Source organism: Vulpes lagopus, chromosome 3, assembly GCF_018345385.1.
Source record: "Vulpes lagopus strain Blue_001 chromosome 3, ASM1834538v1, whole genome shotgun sequence".
NCBI lineage: Eukaryota > Metazoa > Chordata > Mammalia > Carnivora > Canidae > Vulpes > Vulpes lagopus.
The window spans coordinates 89,126,485-89,137,971 of record NC_054826.1 but is presented as its reverse complement, the minus strand read 5'-3'; the positions used below and the strand labels follow the sequence as shown (position 1 = coordinate 89,137,971).

Here is an 11,487-nt window from a genome sequence, read left to right as displayed (position 1 = left end):
TCCAAAAGTGAACAAATAAGTTTGTCTTATGCGTAAAGAGGAATGGGGGGGGAGAACAAAGATACGAATCTGTACAAGATTTCATAGATGTAGTGTGCAGTTTAATATTTTTTGCCAGAATAGGAATACATTTCGTTGTAATAGTGTGTTTTGAACATTTGCTAGGTTCTCTGCACTGCTGATCTCACAATCCTTTCAGGTGGACGCTGCTACTCTCGTTTTATAGAAGGGATTCTACAAAGACCAGTTATTGCAGATACTCAAAAGTATTCACTCCTTACAGCATCAGTTTTCCTCTACTGTAGGCAATATTCTCTGATTCAGAACCATCCCGAAACTCCATGTTCAACAACAAGAATTGAGTTGTGGCTTAAAAATTATACACAGTATGTCAGAGTGGCTGTCCTCTTCAGTGTGCATTCTTTTAGGTCTCTGTGCACAGTAGGGAGTCCCTGGTCAGGAAAGAAACGTGGTGCTTACTGGAAGGAGCAACCTGAATTTTAATCCTGTGAGTGTTCATTGCTGTGGCATCCAGCAAACTTCTGAGGTAACTATTTTTAAGTTACACCAAGCCTCAGGCTACTCATTTGTAAAATGGGAATGATCCTGGATCACCTTACCAAACCGTGGGTTATAGGTTAAACATATAAAACATCTCATACAGTTAAGACCCTGGCACATAAGTTACTCAATAAACTTTTTTAAATTTACAGAACACAACCCCCTCTTCTATTGTCAAAGTCTTATATTCTTAAAATGTCTCCAGGTGGTGTGCTCTAGTGGGGGTCCTGGCTCTGGAGTCAAACACCTGTACGAACTTGTACAAGCTGCTTAAACTCCAAGTTATCTGTTTCCTTATCTGTAAAATGGGTATAATATAGTACCTATTTAAAGAGTTCTTGTGAGGTGTAAGGAAAGTAATACATGTAAAGCTCTTAGTGCCTAGTATGTAACAGACACATTATTTTTTTTTAATTTTTATTTATTTATGATAGTCACAGAGAGAGAGAGAGAGAGAGAGAGGCAGAGACACAGGCAGAGGGAGAAGCAGGCTCCATGCACCGGGAGCCCGACGTGGGATTCGATCCCGGGTCTCCAGGATCGCGCCCTGGGCCAAAGGCAGGCGCCAAACCGCTGCGCCACCCAGGGATCCCCGTAACAGACACATTATTAGTCTATGTGCTGCTGAAGCTAGTGCAGCACTGACATTAGTAATGTCCCCACTGCCACTGTCTTGTCCTTCAGGATTTTTCCTTTCCCTACTCTCCTGCTGTGCCTCAGAGGTACTATGTCCAGATTAATCTTCCCAAAAGCTATTTAAACATGTAAAAACCTTAAATGACTGCTCTAACCTTGTAGGATAAAGAGCCTAGATTTATATTGTGCTGGAAATCATCTATTGGATCGTCTTAAACTTTTACAACTTCCAAAAACACACTCTGATTAACACATATCTTCTATCCTCATGTATTCGATTCTGCTGCTTCATTGGAATCTGTGCTGTCCTACTCAGCATGCTCTTTTCTGCTTTATCATTTTAGTATTTCTAAAACAAATTCCACCTCTACTTATTTTAAGTGCCACTTTCTCTCTGAATCTTTCATCCACAGTGAATATCCATTCCTTTGAAATCCATAGAACTTCATTTAAACACCACCTAACCACTTGTGTATATTGTATTTTGTATTTTTAGAGCAACAGTTAAGAATTCACTCACTGGTTTTCTTTTTTTTTTTTTTTTTTTTGGTCTGGTATGTGCAAGGCTGTATTCATGTAAGTATGTCTTAGTTATCCAAAGGGAAAATTTAAATTGTGTCAGGACCTTAGTGTCTTAAACATGTTTGTACACAATTCTCAATCTGCCACAATCCCAGACAGATAGAAGCCAGGTTAAGGCAACACTCTGTAAGGTGTTCTAACTAGATTTTGCTCACCTTAGATACTAAAACTTTTATAGTTTAAATACAGTAACTGTAGAAATTCTGCATTAGTTACCTATTGCTGTGTAATAAATTACTCCAAACCCTAGTGGCTGAAAGCAACAAATAATTCTCTTAGTTTCCAGAGGTGAAGAATTCAGAAGTGGCTAACAGGCTGGTTTTGACTTATGGTCATGATGTAGGAGAGGAATTAGGCTCTACTTTTTGAAGGAAGTGTCAGAATCTGTGGACCTACTGTAAACCACCATGGTATGTTTAATTAGCACAAGTGTGTTCCAATTTGTGTTTTAAACAAATTGGAAAATATGAACAAGCAAAAAAAAAAAAAAAATCACTATCCAGTAGATAACACCACTACTTAAGTGTACATAGTTCAAGTCTGTAAAATACTATGAACTCTCTCAGAATATAAACATGCTATGTATACTACTTTGTAATCTACTCTTTCACTTAGTATATTGTGAAGACTTTTTATGGCAGGTATTCTTTCATAATATTTATTTTTTTTTCTTTCATAATATTTAAATAGCTTCATAGCACTTCATCATTTGTATGAATCATGTAATTCTACACTGTAGGACACTTAAGTAATTTATTGATTTTTCCCTATTTTATACAACTTGTTAAATGAACATCTTAAAGCTAACTTCTTTCCACATTCATGACTGTTTCTTGAATTCTTAGATGTGGGCTTTCTGGAACAGGTTTGCAGAATTTTAAACCTGGTACCTACCACCTGAGTAGAATTTTATTGCAATCATCAGGGGTCCATTCATCCAAACATTGGTATCAAATATATGTAACAACGCCTGCCAGAGTTACTTGTTCAGATTTTGATCACTGTATAGGATTTGTTGAAAATGATTAAAATCACTATGGAATGAGAAATTGTTACATAAATTTTATTAGAGTGATCTTCAGAATGTTTATACTGGCCAACTACAAATGATATGTAGCAGTATTATGAAATCTTTTTCGTTTTTATTTTTACATGTTCTTAATCTGTTTTTGAATAAAGGTAATACATTAACTTTCAAAATCCAAAAGATAGGGGAGCCGGGGTGGCTCAGCGGTTCAGCGCCGCCTTCAGCCCAGGACATGATCCTGGAGACATGGGATCCAGACCCATGTCAGGATTCCTGCAGGGAGCCTGCTTCTCCCTTTGCCTGTGTCTCTGGCCCCCCCACCCCACACACACCCTACCGTGTCTTTCATTAATAAATAAATAAAATATTTAAGAAAAAAATCCAAAAGATAGAAAATGTTTTCAGTAAAAGTTCCCCCCTTGGGCCACAGTCACTCGCCTACTGCCTCACGGTTAACAGCTGCAGATATTTTGTGCATATTAAGTCTTCTCTCCAAGCACACTGCACCCAATTCTGCCCTTCTTTGTCTTCACAGTTTATCATCATATCTTTCATAACAGTATAGAGTTTATTCCTTTTTATAGCTGTATACTGTGTGCTGCGCCTTTTTAAAAATTTTGTATTCTACTGACAAGAATTTGTTTCCAATCTTTTGCTATGACAAAATAATCTTGCACAAATATCTAATATTCTCTCCTCGGAGTGGGAATTCATGACTTAGCCAGGTGTGATTAAAATCGTCTGTTATGGGCGTTCATTCTGAGCGCTTGTGCCAGGATGTCCTTATAAGGCTCCTTTCCTCCATCTCTGCTTATGAATTCTCCAGAGAAATGTCACGTCATTTGTAAAGCTTTCATTAAGTTCTGTGAAAATAAAACTTCTTCATGACAGGTCTTTCGATTATTTACCCTTCGATTCCACGAACATTCTGCTGTTACTGGAGAGAATGCGTTAAACTCCGCGACCTCCGGCGGAAGGGGAAAATTTCTCTTCGACCTGCAAGCCGAAAGGGAGGGAACACCTCCGCGCTCTCCCCTTGCCCGGAGCCCTCCCGGGAGCGCCCCCAGCCAGCGCTCCCGCTCCGGAGGCGCGCGGACACGTCCCAGGGGCCCCGCTCCCTCCACCCGCCGTGCCCTGCGCGGGTGCGAGCACGTCCCCGGGGGCCTCACGCCCGGGCTCGGCCACCCTGCCGAGGCTGCCCGTCACCGCGGCTCGGGGTGTGTAGGCTGTCGTGTGTGCCCTCCTGACCCAAAGTCCACGAAGGAAGAGTCTCGTTGGAGCGAGCGCCGTCTCCAGGACGGAGCCAGCGCCCGGGCATCATTCGCTGCACTTTTAACTATCAGTGAACGAACACTACCCCAATCACGGGCACAAGCTCTATGGCACGTACGGAAAGGGCCTGGAAAGGCAGAGTAACAACGGTAAGGCATCGTTACAGCCTGAGTCCGCAGACAGAATAAAAATAGGGTCACCTCAGCTCCGCGGGTCCTGCCTAACCATGTGCCCACACGGTGCCTCAAAAGATCCTTACCCGAGTAAGCAACTTAATGCCGAGGAAAGTTAACTACTAGTAGAAACGCCGGCGGAGAGCAGCGACGCTTCTAAGCAAACGCGAACGGCTCTGCCTCCCGCTGGGCTGGGAAAACAGGCGCGCCGGGCACCTTCAGGCCTTCCGGTCTCCTGGGGCAGCCTGGCGCGGAGCTCGTGACGCACGCCGCGTCCGACCACTGCTCTTCCGGTGACCTTCAGGGCCCGCGGAGACGTAGGCGCGCGAGGCCTCTGCCTGTGCGCTGATTGGTCGCACGCCGAGGCCAGCCCCACCCCCCGTTTTCCGGTCTCTGGCTCCTGCCGAAGCCTCCGGGGTCGTCGCCGAGTGTCGGGCTTCTGGGCGCCGTGCTCCTGTCCCGGTAGACATGCCGCGTGGAAGCCGGAGCCGCGCCTCCCGCATGGCTCCTCCGGCCAGGTGAGGCAGTTGAGGGGTCTGGGGCCCTGCCGACGCGTGACGCGGGCGGAGGCCGGGCGGAGGCTGGTGGAGGCCGCGGAGGGTCGGCCGAGGGGCCGGCGGGGCGGCGGAGTGCTGGGCGCCGGCCGAGGGCGGGGGTGGGGTGAGGGGGGTACCGCTGTGAGGTGGGCCCGCCTCCGCCAGGGATTTGGCCACATCTCCCGTTAGTGGCAGACTTTCTGATTTCGAATACCCGTGAGTTCTTAAAATATTCGAGAGCTCATTTTAAAAATGCTTTACGTTTATTGAAGCGAGCTCTGCCCCCGGCGTGGGGCCGGAACCCACGACCCCAGGCCCTAGACGCCCCTCCCCCGACTCAACCAGCCCGCCCAGAGCGCGCTTTAAGTTAAAACGGTCATATCCTGGAAATAAATGAGTATTTGGAAGGGTAAACCGGCCAGAGCTTCTGAAGTAAATAAAAAAACAACGCGTGTCGGTGAAAGGTAGTATAATGGGGAGAATGATTGCATTTCAGTAAACAGGGTAACCTGCGAGCCCACAGAGAGCGGTCCAGAGGCTCGGCCCAGCGACCGAAGCCTCCTTGTACACGACATCGTCTGATTCATAAAAACACTTTAGAAATTTACTGGTAGGGACCCCTGGGTGGCGCAGCGGTTTGGCGCCTGCCTTTGGCCCAGGGCGCGATCCTGGAGACCCGGGATCGAGTCCCGCGTCGGGCTCCCTGCATGGAGCCTGCTTCTCCCTCTGCCTGTGTCTCTGCCTCTCTCTCTCTCTATCATAAATGAAAGAAAGAAGGAAGGAAGGAAAGGAAAGGAAAGGAAAGGAAAGGAAAAAGGAAAGGAAAAAGGAAAGGAAAAAGGAAAGGAAAGGAAAGGAAAGGAAAAAAGAAAAAAAGAAAGAAAGAAAGAAATATACTGGTAGTTACACTTTAACACCCGTAACCTTAGGGATAGATGTTATTCCTGTTTTCCAGGAATAAGGAAACTGGAGCCTCGGAACAAGTGACTTGTCCGAGGTCACCCTACCAGTAAATAGGAAAGCCAGGTCTGGCCCAAGTCTTCCAACAACCGGTTAGGGTGTTAAACACAGGACCAGGTTGCTTCTCTGGAGTGAGGTGGATTGTGTTCAGACTGTAGGACTGTAGGACAGTCCTTCACTTAACGGAAAGAAGCTGTTCTCCAGAGGACAGAAAAACCAAATTTTTATAAAGTGATGCCAGATAACACCTGATTGGAAGCAAAGTCATAAATTTTCCAACCTAGGGGCAGCCCGGGTGGCTCAGCGGCTTAATGCCGCCTTCAGTCCAGGGCCTGATTCTGGACCCCCAGGATTGACCCCCCGTTGGGCTCCCTGCATGGAGCCTGCTTCTCCCTCTGCCTGTGCCTCTGCCTCTCTCTCTCTCTCTCTCTCTGTCTCTGTCTCTCATGAATAAATAAATAAAATCTTTAAAAAATGAACTTCCAACCTAGCCTTATTTGGGGGAAGAGCACCCAAGGAAACAGTCTAAAAATGGCCAGAGGGGACATCATGTGTGAAGACATTTTCTAAAGCAGGACTGGACATTAGTGAAAGCCTCTAGCTGGAAGCCTTACCAATAACATAAAGTCACTTAACACATATTTTGTATATATGTTATAATACTGTATTCTTAGAATAAAATAAGCTAAAGAAAAGGTTACTGAGAAAGCACACACAATACTTATACTGTGTTTATTGAAAAAAATCCACACATACTGGACTCACGCAGTTCAAACCTGTGTTGTGTGAACAGTACAGTTTCTTTAGATTGACCGTTTCCAAGCCTGGTAGCAAGTGAGCACTTTCATGCTTTTTGTTCTTTTCTTTCTTAGCCGGGCACCTCAGATGAGAGCTGCACCTAGACCAGCGCCAGCCGCTCAGCCGCCAGCAGCAGCTCCGCCATCTGCTGTTGGCTCACCTGCTGCACCCCGGCAGCCAGGTCTCATGGCCCAGATGGCAACCACTGCAGCTGGCGTGGCTGTAGGCTCTGCTGTAGGGCACACGATTGGGCATGCCATTACTGGGGGCTTTGGTGGAGGAAGTAACACTGAGCCTTCAAGGCCCGACATCACTTACCAGGTAAGATTTTGGGCAGTGTTTTCTTTCATTGGGTAGGTTACAAGAAAACCTAGTTATTTGTCAGTTCCTTATGTATAGGAGCTGTGAATCCATGGTCCTCCTAACAGAAAATGGTTTGTCAGAAGCCGTGTTTGGCAGTTGAGTTAGTGCTTTAGACCAGCATCAAGTACTGTCCACATTGTATTTGTTCCCAAGGAGTAGAATAGCAGCAGTTCAACCTGATTCATTGTAGAACAGCCATTTTCCCCTTATTTTAAATTTAGTTTCAATCTTAAGTATTGAAAAACCTCTTTAGTAGTTTTAGCAGAGCTCTCTGACCTCTAATCTGGTATTTGCCACTGCCCCTCTTTCTGAAGTATGTGAATTTTCTCCTCTGATGAACCTGTGTGTACTCTGTTGTATTTGTGGTGTGTTTGACATGCTTATCCATCTATTTTTCTATTATAGTCCCACTTTCTCCTCTGAACTACATTGAACCCCACTGGTATTTAGATGCGCATGTAACCATTTCACTTTATTTGCATCTTTGTTCTTGAATCTTTCTGATTTTACCTGGAATTTTGTTAAAGCCTATTTGCTTTCTGCCTTTAAAATTTCTCACTTCCCATGTTTTTAGATAGTAACTTTAATTTGCATTTGGTTCTAATTATGTTTCCCCAGTTGACCTCAAAGACATTGGGTACTGTTCTTTGTTCAGGTGTAAATCTAATTTCTCAATGGTCCTGAATGTTATGCCTTTGCAGGAGCCTCAGGGAACCCAGCCAGCATACCAGCAGCAGTTTGGCCCATGCCACTACGAGATGAAACAGTTCCTGGAGTGTGCCCAGAACCAGGGTGACCTAAAGCTTTGTGAAGGTTTCAGCGAGGTGCTGAAACAGTGCAGATTTGCAAATGGTAGGTAGATCGAGCATCTGCGCAGTTCAGAGCAGGGTACTCTTGGCCCTATAGAGCTTTGGGAGTCTTTGTTTATTAAATTAAACTGACAAGGGATCCCTGGGTGGCGCAGTGGTTTGGCGCCTGCCTTTGGCCCAGGGCGCGATCCTGGAGACCCGGGATCGAATCCCACGTCAGGCTCCCGGTGCATGGAGCCTGCTTCTCCCTCTGCCTGTGTCTCTGCCTCTCTCTCTCTCTCTGTGCGACTATCATAAATAAATAAAAAAATTAAAAAAAAAAATTAAACTGACAAGTTAGAGGAGATTTTGTTTACATTCTATAAATAATCTAGTTCTTCTAACAAAGACCTGGTCCAGAGGTTTCTGGTCATTATATTAAGCTTTTACCAATTATGTTGTGTATCTGATTTTTCCTCAGTAGAGATTAGTGTACCAGGTCTTGTTCTGTTTATAGGATGTGGGTGATCTGGCCATAAAGCCGTGAATGTAAGATTACCTTCCATTTTCAGCGAAGTCCAGGATTGGATATAAAGACTGATAAGTTATTAACGTTTTTCACACCTTATTTGAGAAAAGAGTTTATGCAGTTCCTCAGTGGAATTCTGAGATTTGGGAACACTGGAATGTTGGTAGTGAACTTGTTTTTATGTAATTTCCTCCTATTGCCCTAAAAATTCACGGTTTATAAAATGCTCATTTTCATTTTCCCACCTTCATTTAGGTACGAAACTGGTAACCTAGGCTTTCACCCCTCCTTTTACCATATGGAGGGCTTCTGCTCTGCTAAGAATATACAGCTGTTGCTCTTCTGACTTCCCTTTTCTGACTTACCTTTTCTCTTTGCAGGATTAGCCTAATCAAGAAGTTTAAATCGGAAGATATGGAAAATCATCTCTCATGACCAAGTTAATTTAGCATAAAAATATAATTAAAAGAGAAGATATAAAGTGTAAAACCACCAGTTAAACCTCTCCTTCATCATTAAATACAGGTTTCTTCAGAATTGTTAATGAAAGAGGGTATTTTTAGTATAGAAGTTTATTGAGATGGTTTGAGTTGGGGGCTGGACAGATGTTTGTGTGCCTCCTTAAATCACCTTTTGTGACATTATCATTTATGAATTAATTAGAATAAAGTGATTTTTCTCCCAAAATAGTGTCTTTGAAATGTAGGATTATAAAGTAGATGTGGTATATGCATGCTGAACATACGCATTTGCAAAAGAACCCAATTTTCTCAGCATGCCTCGAAGTCTGTTTTATAGTCACTGTATTAAATTAGCATCTACCTGGAGGATCTGACGGGGCTCCCTGAGGAGCTTTTGTAGAAAAGGAAGGAAGTAGCTCACTAGCAAGCATAGTGCTCATTTAAAAGGCTCCAGTTGGAAGGCTAGTGTTTGGTAAACTGAGCGGTAACCAGAAACTTTTAAATAATGTTACTAATCAAGTGAGTGGTAAAGAAAGTACTGGACTAGACCATGACATGAGTGAGTTCATGGCCAGGTCAACACCATGTGTCACTGCCCTGACCAGTTAATTGGATTAATTGGTCAGAGATGAAAACCATTCTCAATACAGGCACAGTTGCCTGCAAATGTTTTTCTTCTATGTAAGGCATTGTAGCTCCCCTTTCCTGAAAGACTCAAGCTAGCTGCAGTGCCCACTCCATGTTGTCTTAAGGAGATGGACTCCATTTGGGGTGTGCATCATTTTTTAAAAACCCAGCTCCATTCCTCACAACTCAAAAATTTCATTCACTTCTGGAAGTTGATCTTAAGTCTACCTTGTGCTCTGCACTTTTTCTATTTTCAAAAGTATGTTTCTGAGGTTGGTTTCTTATCCAATCTCTTGAGTTTCAGAGACCTGTGTTACTGCAAGGTGAGCCAAGTGCTATTTAGTGAGTAGATTTTTCAGTTGCTGCCTCTCGTCCTCAGCTGTCTTTTTAGAGTGCCCAACTTTTGAGTTCCTGAAAGGGGCCAAGACCATCTTGCTTTGAATCACCATGTTCCATTCACTCCTATCAAATCCCCCAGCACATTCCCTTCTGGATTTCTGTGAAAGCTTAGGACTTGTAAGTTCATAGTCTTAGTGCCCCTCTGTCCAAGGTATGATGGTATAGGGTGGGTACATGTATTGTTGAATCGGTGGGTCAAGGGAAAATGGAGCACCTGGCTGTCTCAGTGACTTGACTGAAGAGACAAGTATGTGACTCTTGATCTTGGGGTCATGAGCCCACATTGAGCATAGAGTTTACATTTAAAAAAAATAAACAGCCGTCAAAAAGAATGAAATCTTGCCATTTGCAACAACATGGAATTAGAGGGCATTATGCTAAGCAAAATAAGAGGAATAGATTATTTCACTCGTGTGGAATTTAAGAAAATAGATGAACATAGGAGAAAGGAAAAATAAAACGAGGCAAACCATGAAGAACTCTTAAACTATAGAGAACAAATGGTTGCTGGAGGGGAGGTGGCTGAGGGGTTGGGGTAACTGGGTGATGGGCATTAAGGAGGGCACTTGAAATAATGACCACCGGATATTATATACAACTGATAAATCACTGAATTCTGCCTCTGAAACTACTACAGAATATGATAATTGAATTTAAATAGAAAAGGTAAAAAAAAGGCACCTGGGTGGCTCAGTGATTGAGCATCTGCCTTCGGGGCAGGTCGTGATCCCAAGGTCCTAGGATTGAGTCCTGCATTGGGCTCCTTGCAGGGAGCTTCCCTTCGCTTGTGTCTCTGCTTCTCTCTGTATCTCATGAATAAATAATATATTTTTTAAAAAGTTTAAAGAAGGAACATGAACTGCTGACATAAAAAAAATGCAAGTCTGGCTGGCTTGTCCTCTTCCTGGTAGGAGCCATGGCTACACCGAGAGAGGCACGGAATTATCCACTTAAGGGCACTGGCCTTTTGCCCTGAAGGTCAGAAGGGATTTTGTTAAACATTGAAAATATACATTGAAAATATAAAGCACAAGTCAAGTCTATACCTTAGCATCAGGACAACAAAAGGGAGAGGGAGCTTAGTGACAGAAGTGAAAGGAGGAGATTGTTTCATCACTGGAGGCAGATGTTGCATCTCAGAAAGCAGAGGCCTTTGTGCATAGGCCCAAGTCATCCCCAACTTCTGTCCATGTAGCAATCCAGCAAATTACCTCCCCAGAGTAGAAATAGATCGTCAGCATGAATAATGGAAAGAGCTGTTGGGCCCACACCTGGGCTTAGTCTAGGCCCTTCTACTCCCCTATTCGGTGACCTTGAGCAAGTGAAATTCTCTTTCAAATGGGCTTAATATCAGAGTTTTGGGGTGCAAGTGCTTTGTGAAATGCTAATCAAATGGGTGCTTGTGGGCTTAGACCATCTGAAGCACTGCATTATCCCTCCATTTATATTAGAATTAGGGGTTTGGAAAAAAGTGGCTTTACAATGAGAGCAATAAGCAAGTGTCTACTGGGCCAGTGTGTTACATTATTTCCAATGTCTACCTCTTAAGGTAGAATCTTAGTGATAAGGACCCTCACTCAAAGAGCCCAAAGATGTACACCGTCCGAGCCCATATGCTTTTCCTGGCACCCAAAGCAACTCCCAGTAGCCCACAGGCTGAAAACCAGATGGGTTAAGGATGAAAATATGGAAGCAGTTCAGAGATGGATTCCTTTTTTTTTTTTTTTAAATATTTTTTTAATCTTTATTTATTTATGATAGTCACAGAGAGAGAG

General features: G+C 43.8%; 1 protein-coding gene and 1 long non-coding RNA gene across 2 annotated transcripts; one reads left to right on the top strand and one right to left on the bottom strand.

Moving 5' to 3' along the window:
* Positions 1-2,906: 2,906 nt before the first annotated feature.
* On the bottom strand, positions 2,907-4,474 carry LOC121487842. Its single transcript, XR_005986920.1, has 2 exons — positions 4,338-4,474; positions 2,907-4,205 (listed from the first exon to the last, which is right to left on the bottom strand). It is a non-coding gene; the product is annotated as an uncharacterized LOC121487842 (long non-coding RNA).
* A 137-nt stretch (positions 4,475-4,611) lies between these two features.
* CHCHD2 (coiled-coil-helix-coiled-coil-helix domain containing 2) lies at positions 4,612-8,912 on the top strand. Its single transcript, XM_041749882.1, has 4 exons — positions 4,612-4,769; positions 6,620-6,866; positions 7,610-7,760; positions 8,606-8,912. Exons 1-4 carry the CDS (start codon positions 4,720-4,722, stop codon positions 8,614-8,616), a joined length of 459 nt encoding a protein of 152 aa, XP_041605816.1. The 5' UTR covers positions 4,612-4,719; the 3' UTR covers positions 8,617-8,912.
* Positions 8,913-11,487: the final 2,575 nt, after the last annotated feature.

Coding starts and splice junctions, on each gene's coding strand:
- CHCHD2 (XM_041749882.1), top strand. CDS start 4,720: ATGCCGCGTGGAAGCCGGAGCCGCGCCTCCCGCATGGCTCCTCCGGCC. Junction 4,770..6,619: donor CGCATGGCTCCTCCGGCCAG/GTGAGGCAGTTG, acceptor TTTCTTTCTTAG/CCGGGCACCTCAGATGAGAG. Junction 6,867..7,609: donor GGCCCGACATCACTTACCAG/GTAAGATTTTGG, acceptor ATGCCTTTGCAG/GAGCCTCAGGGAACCCAGCC.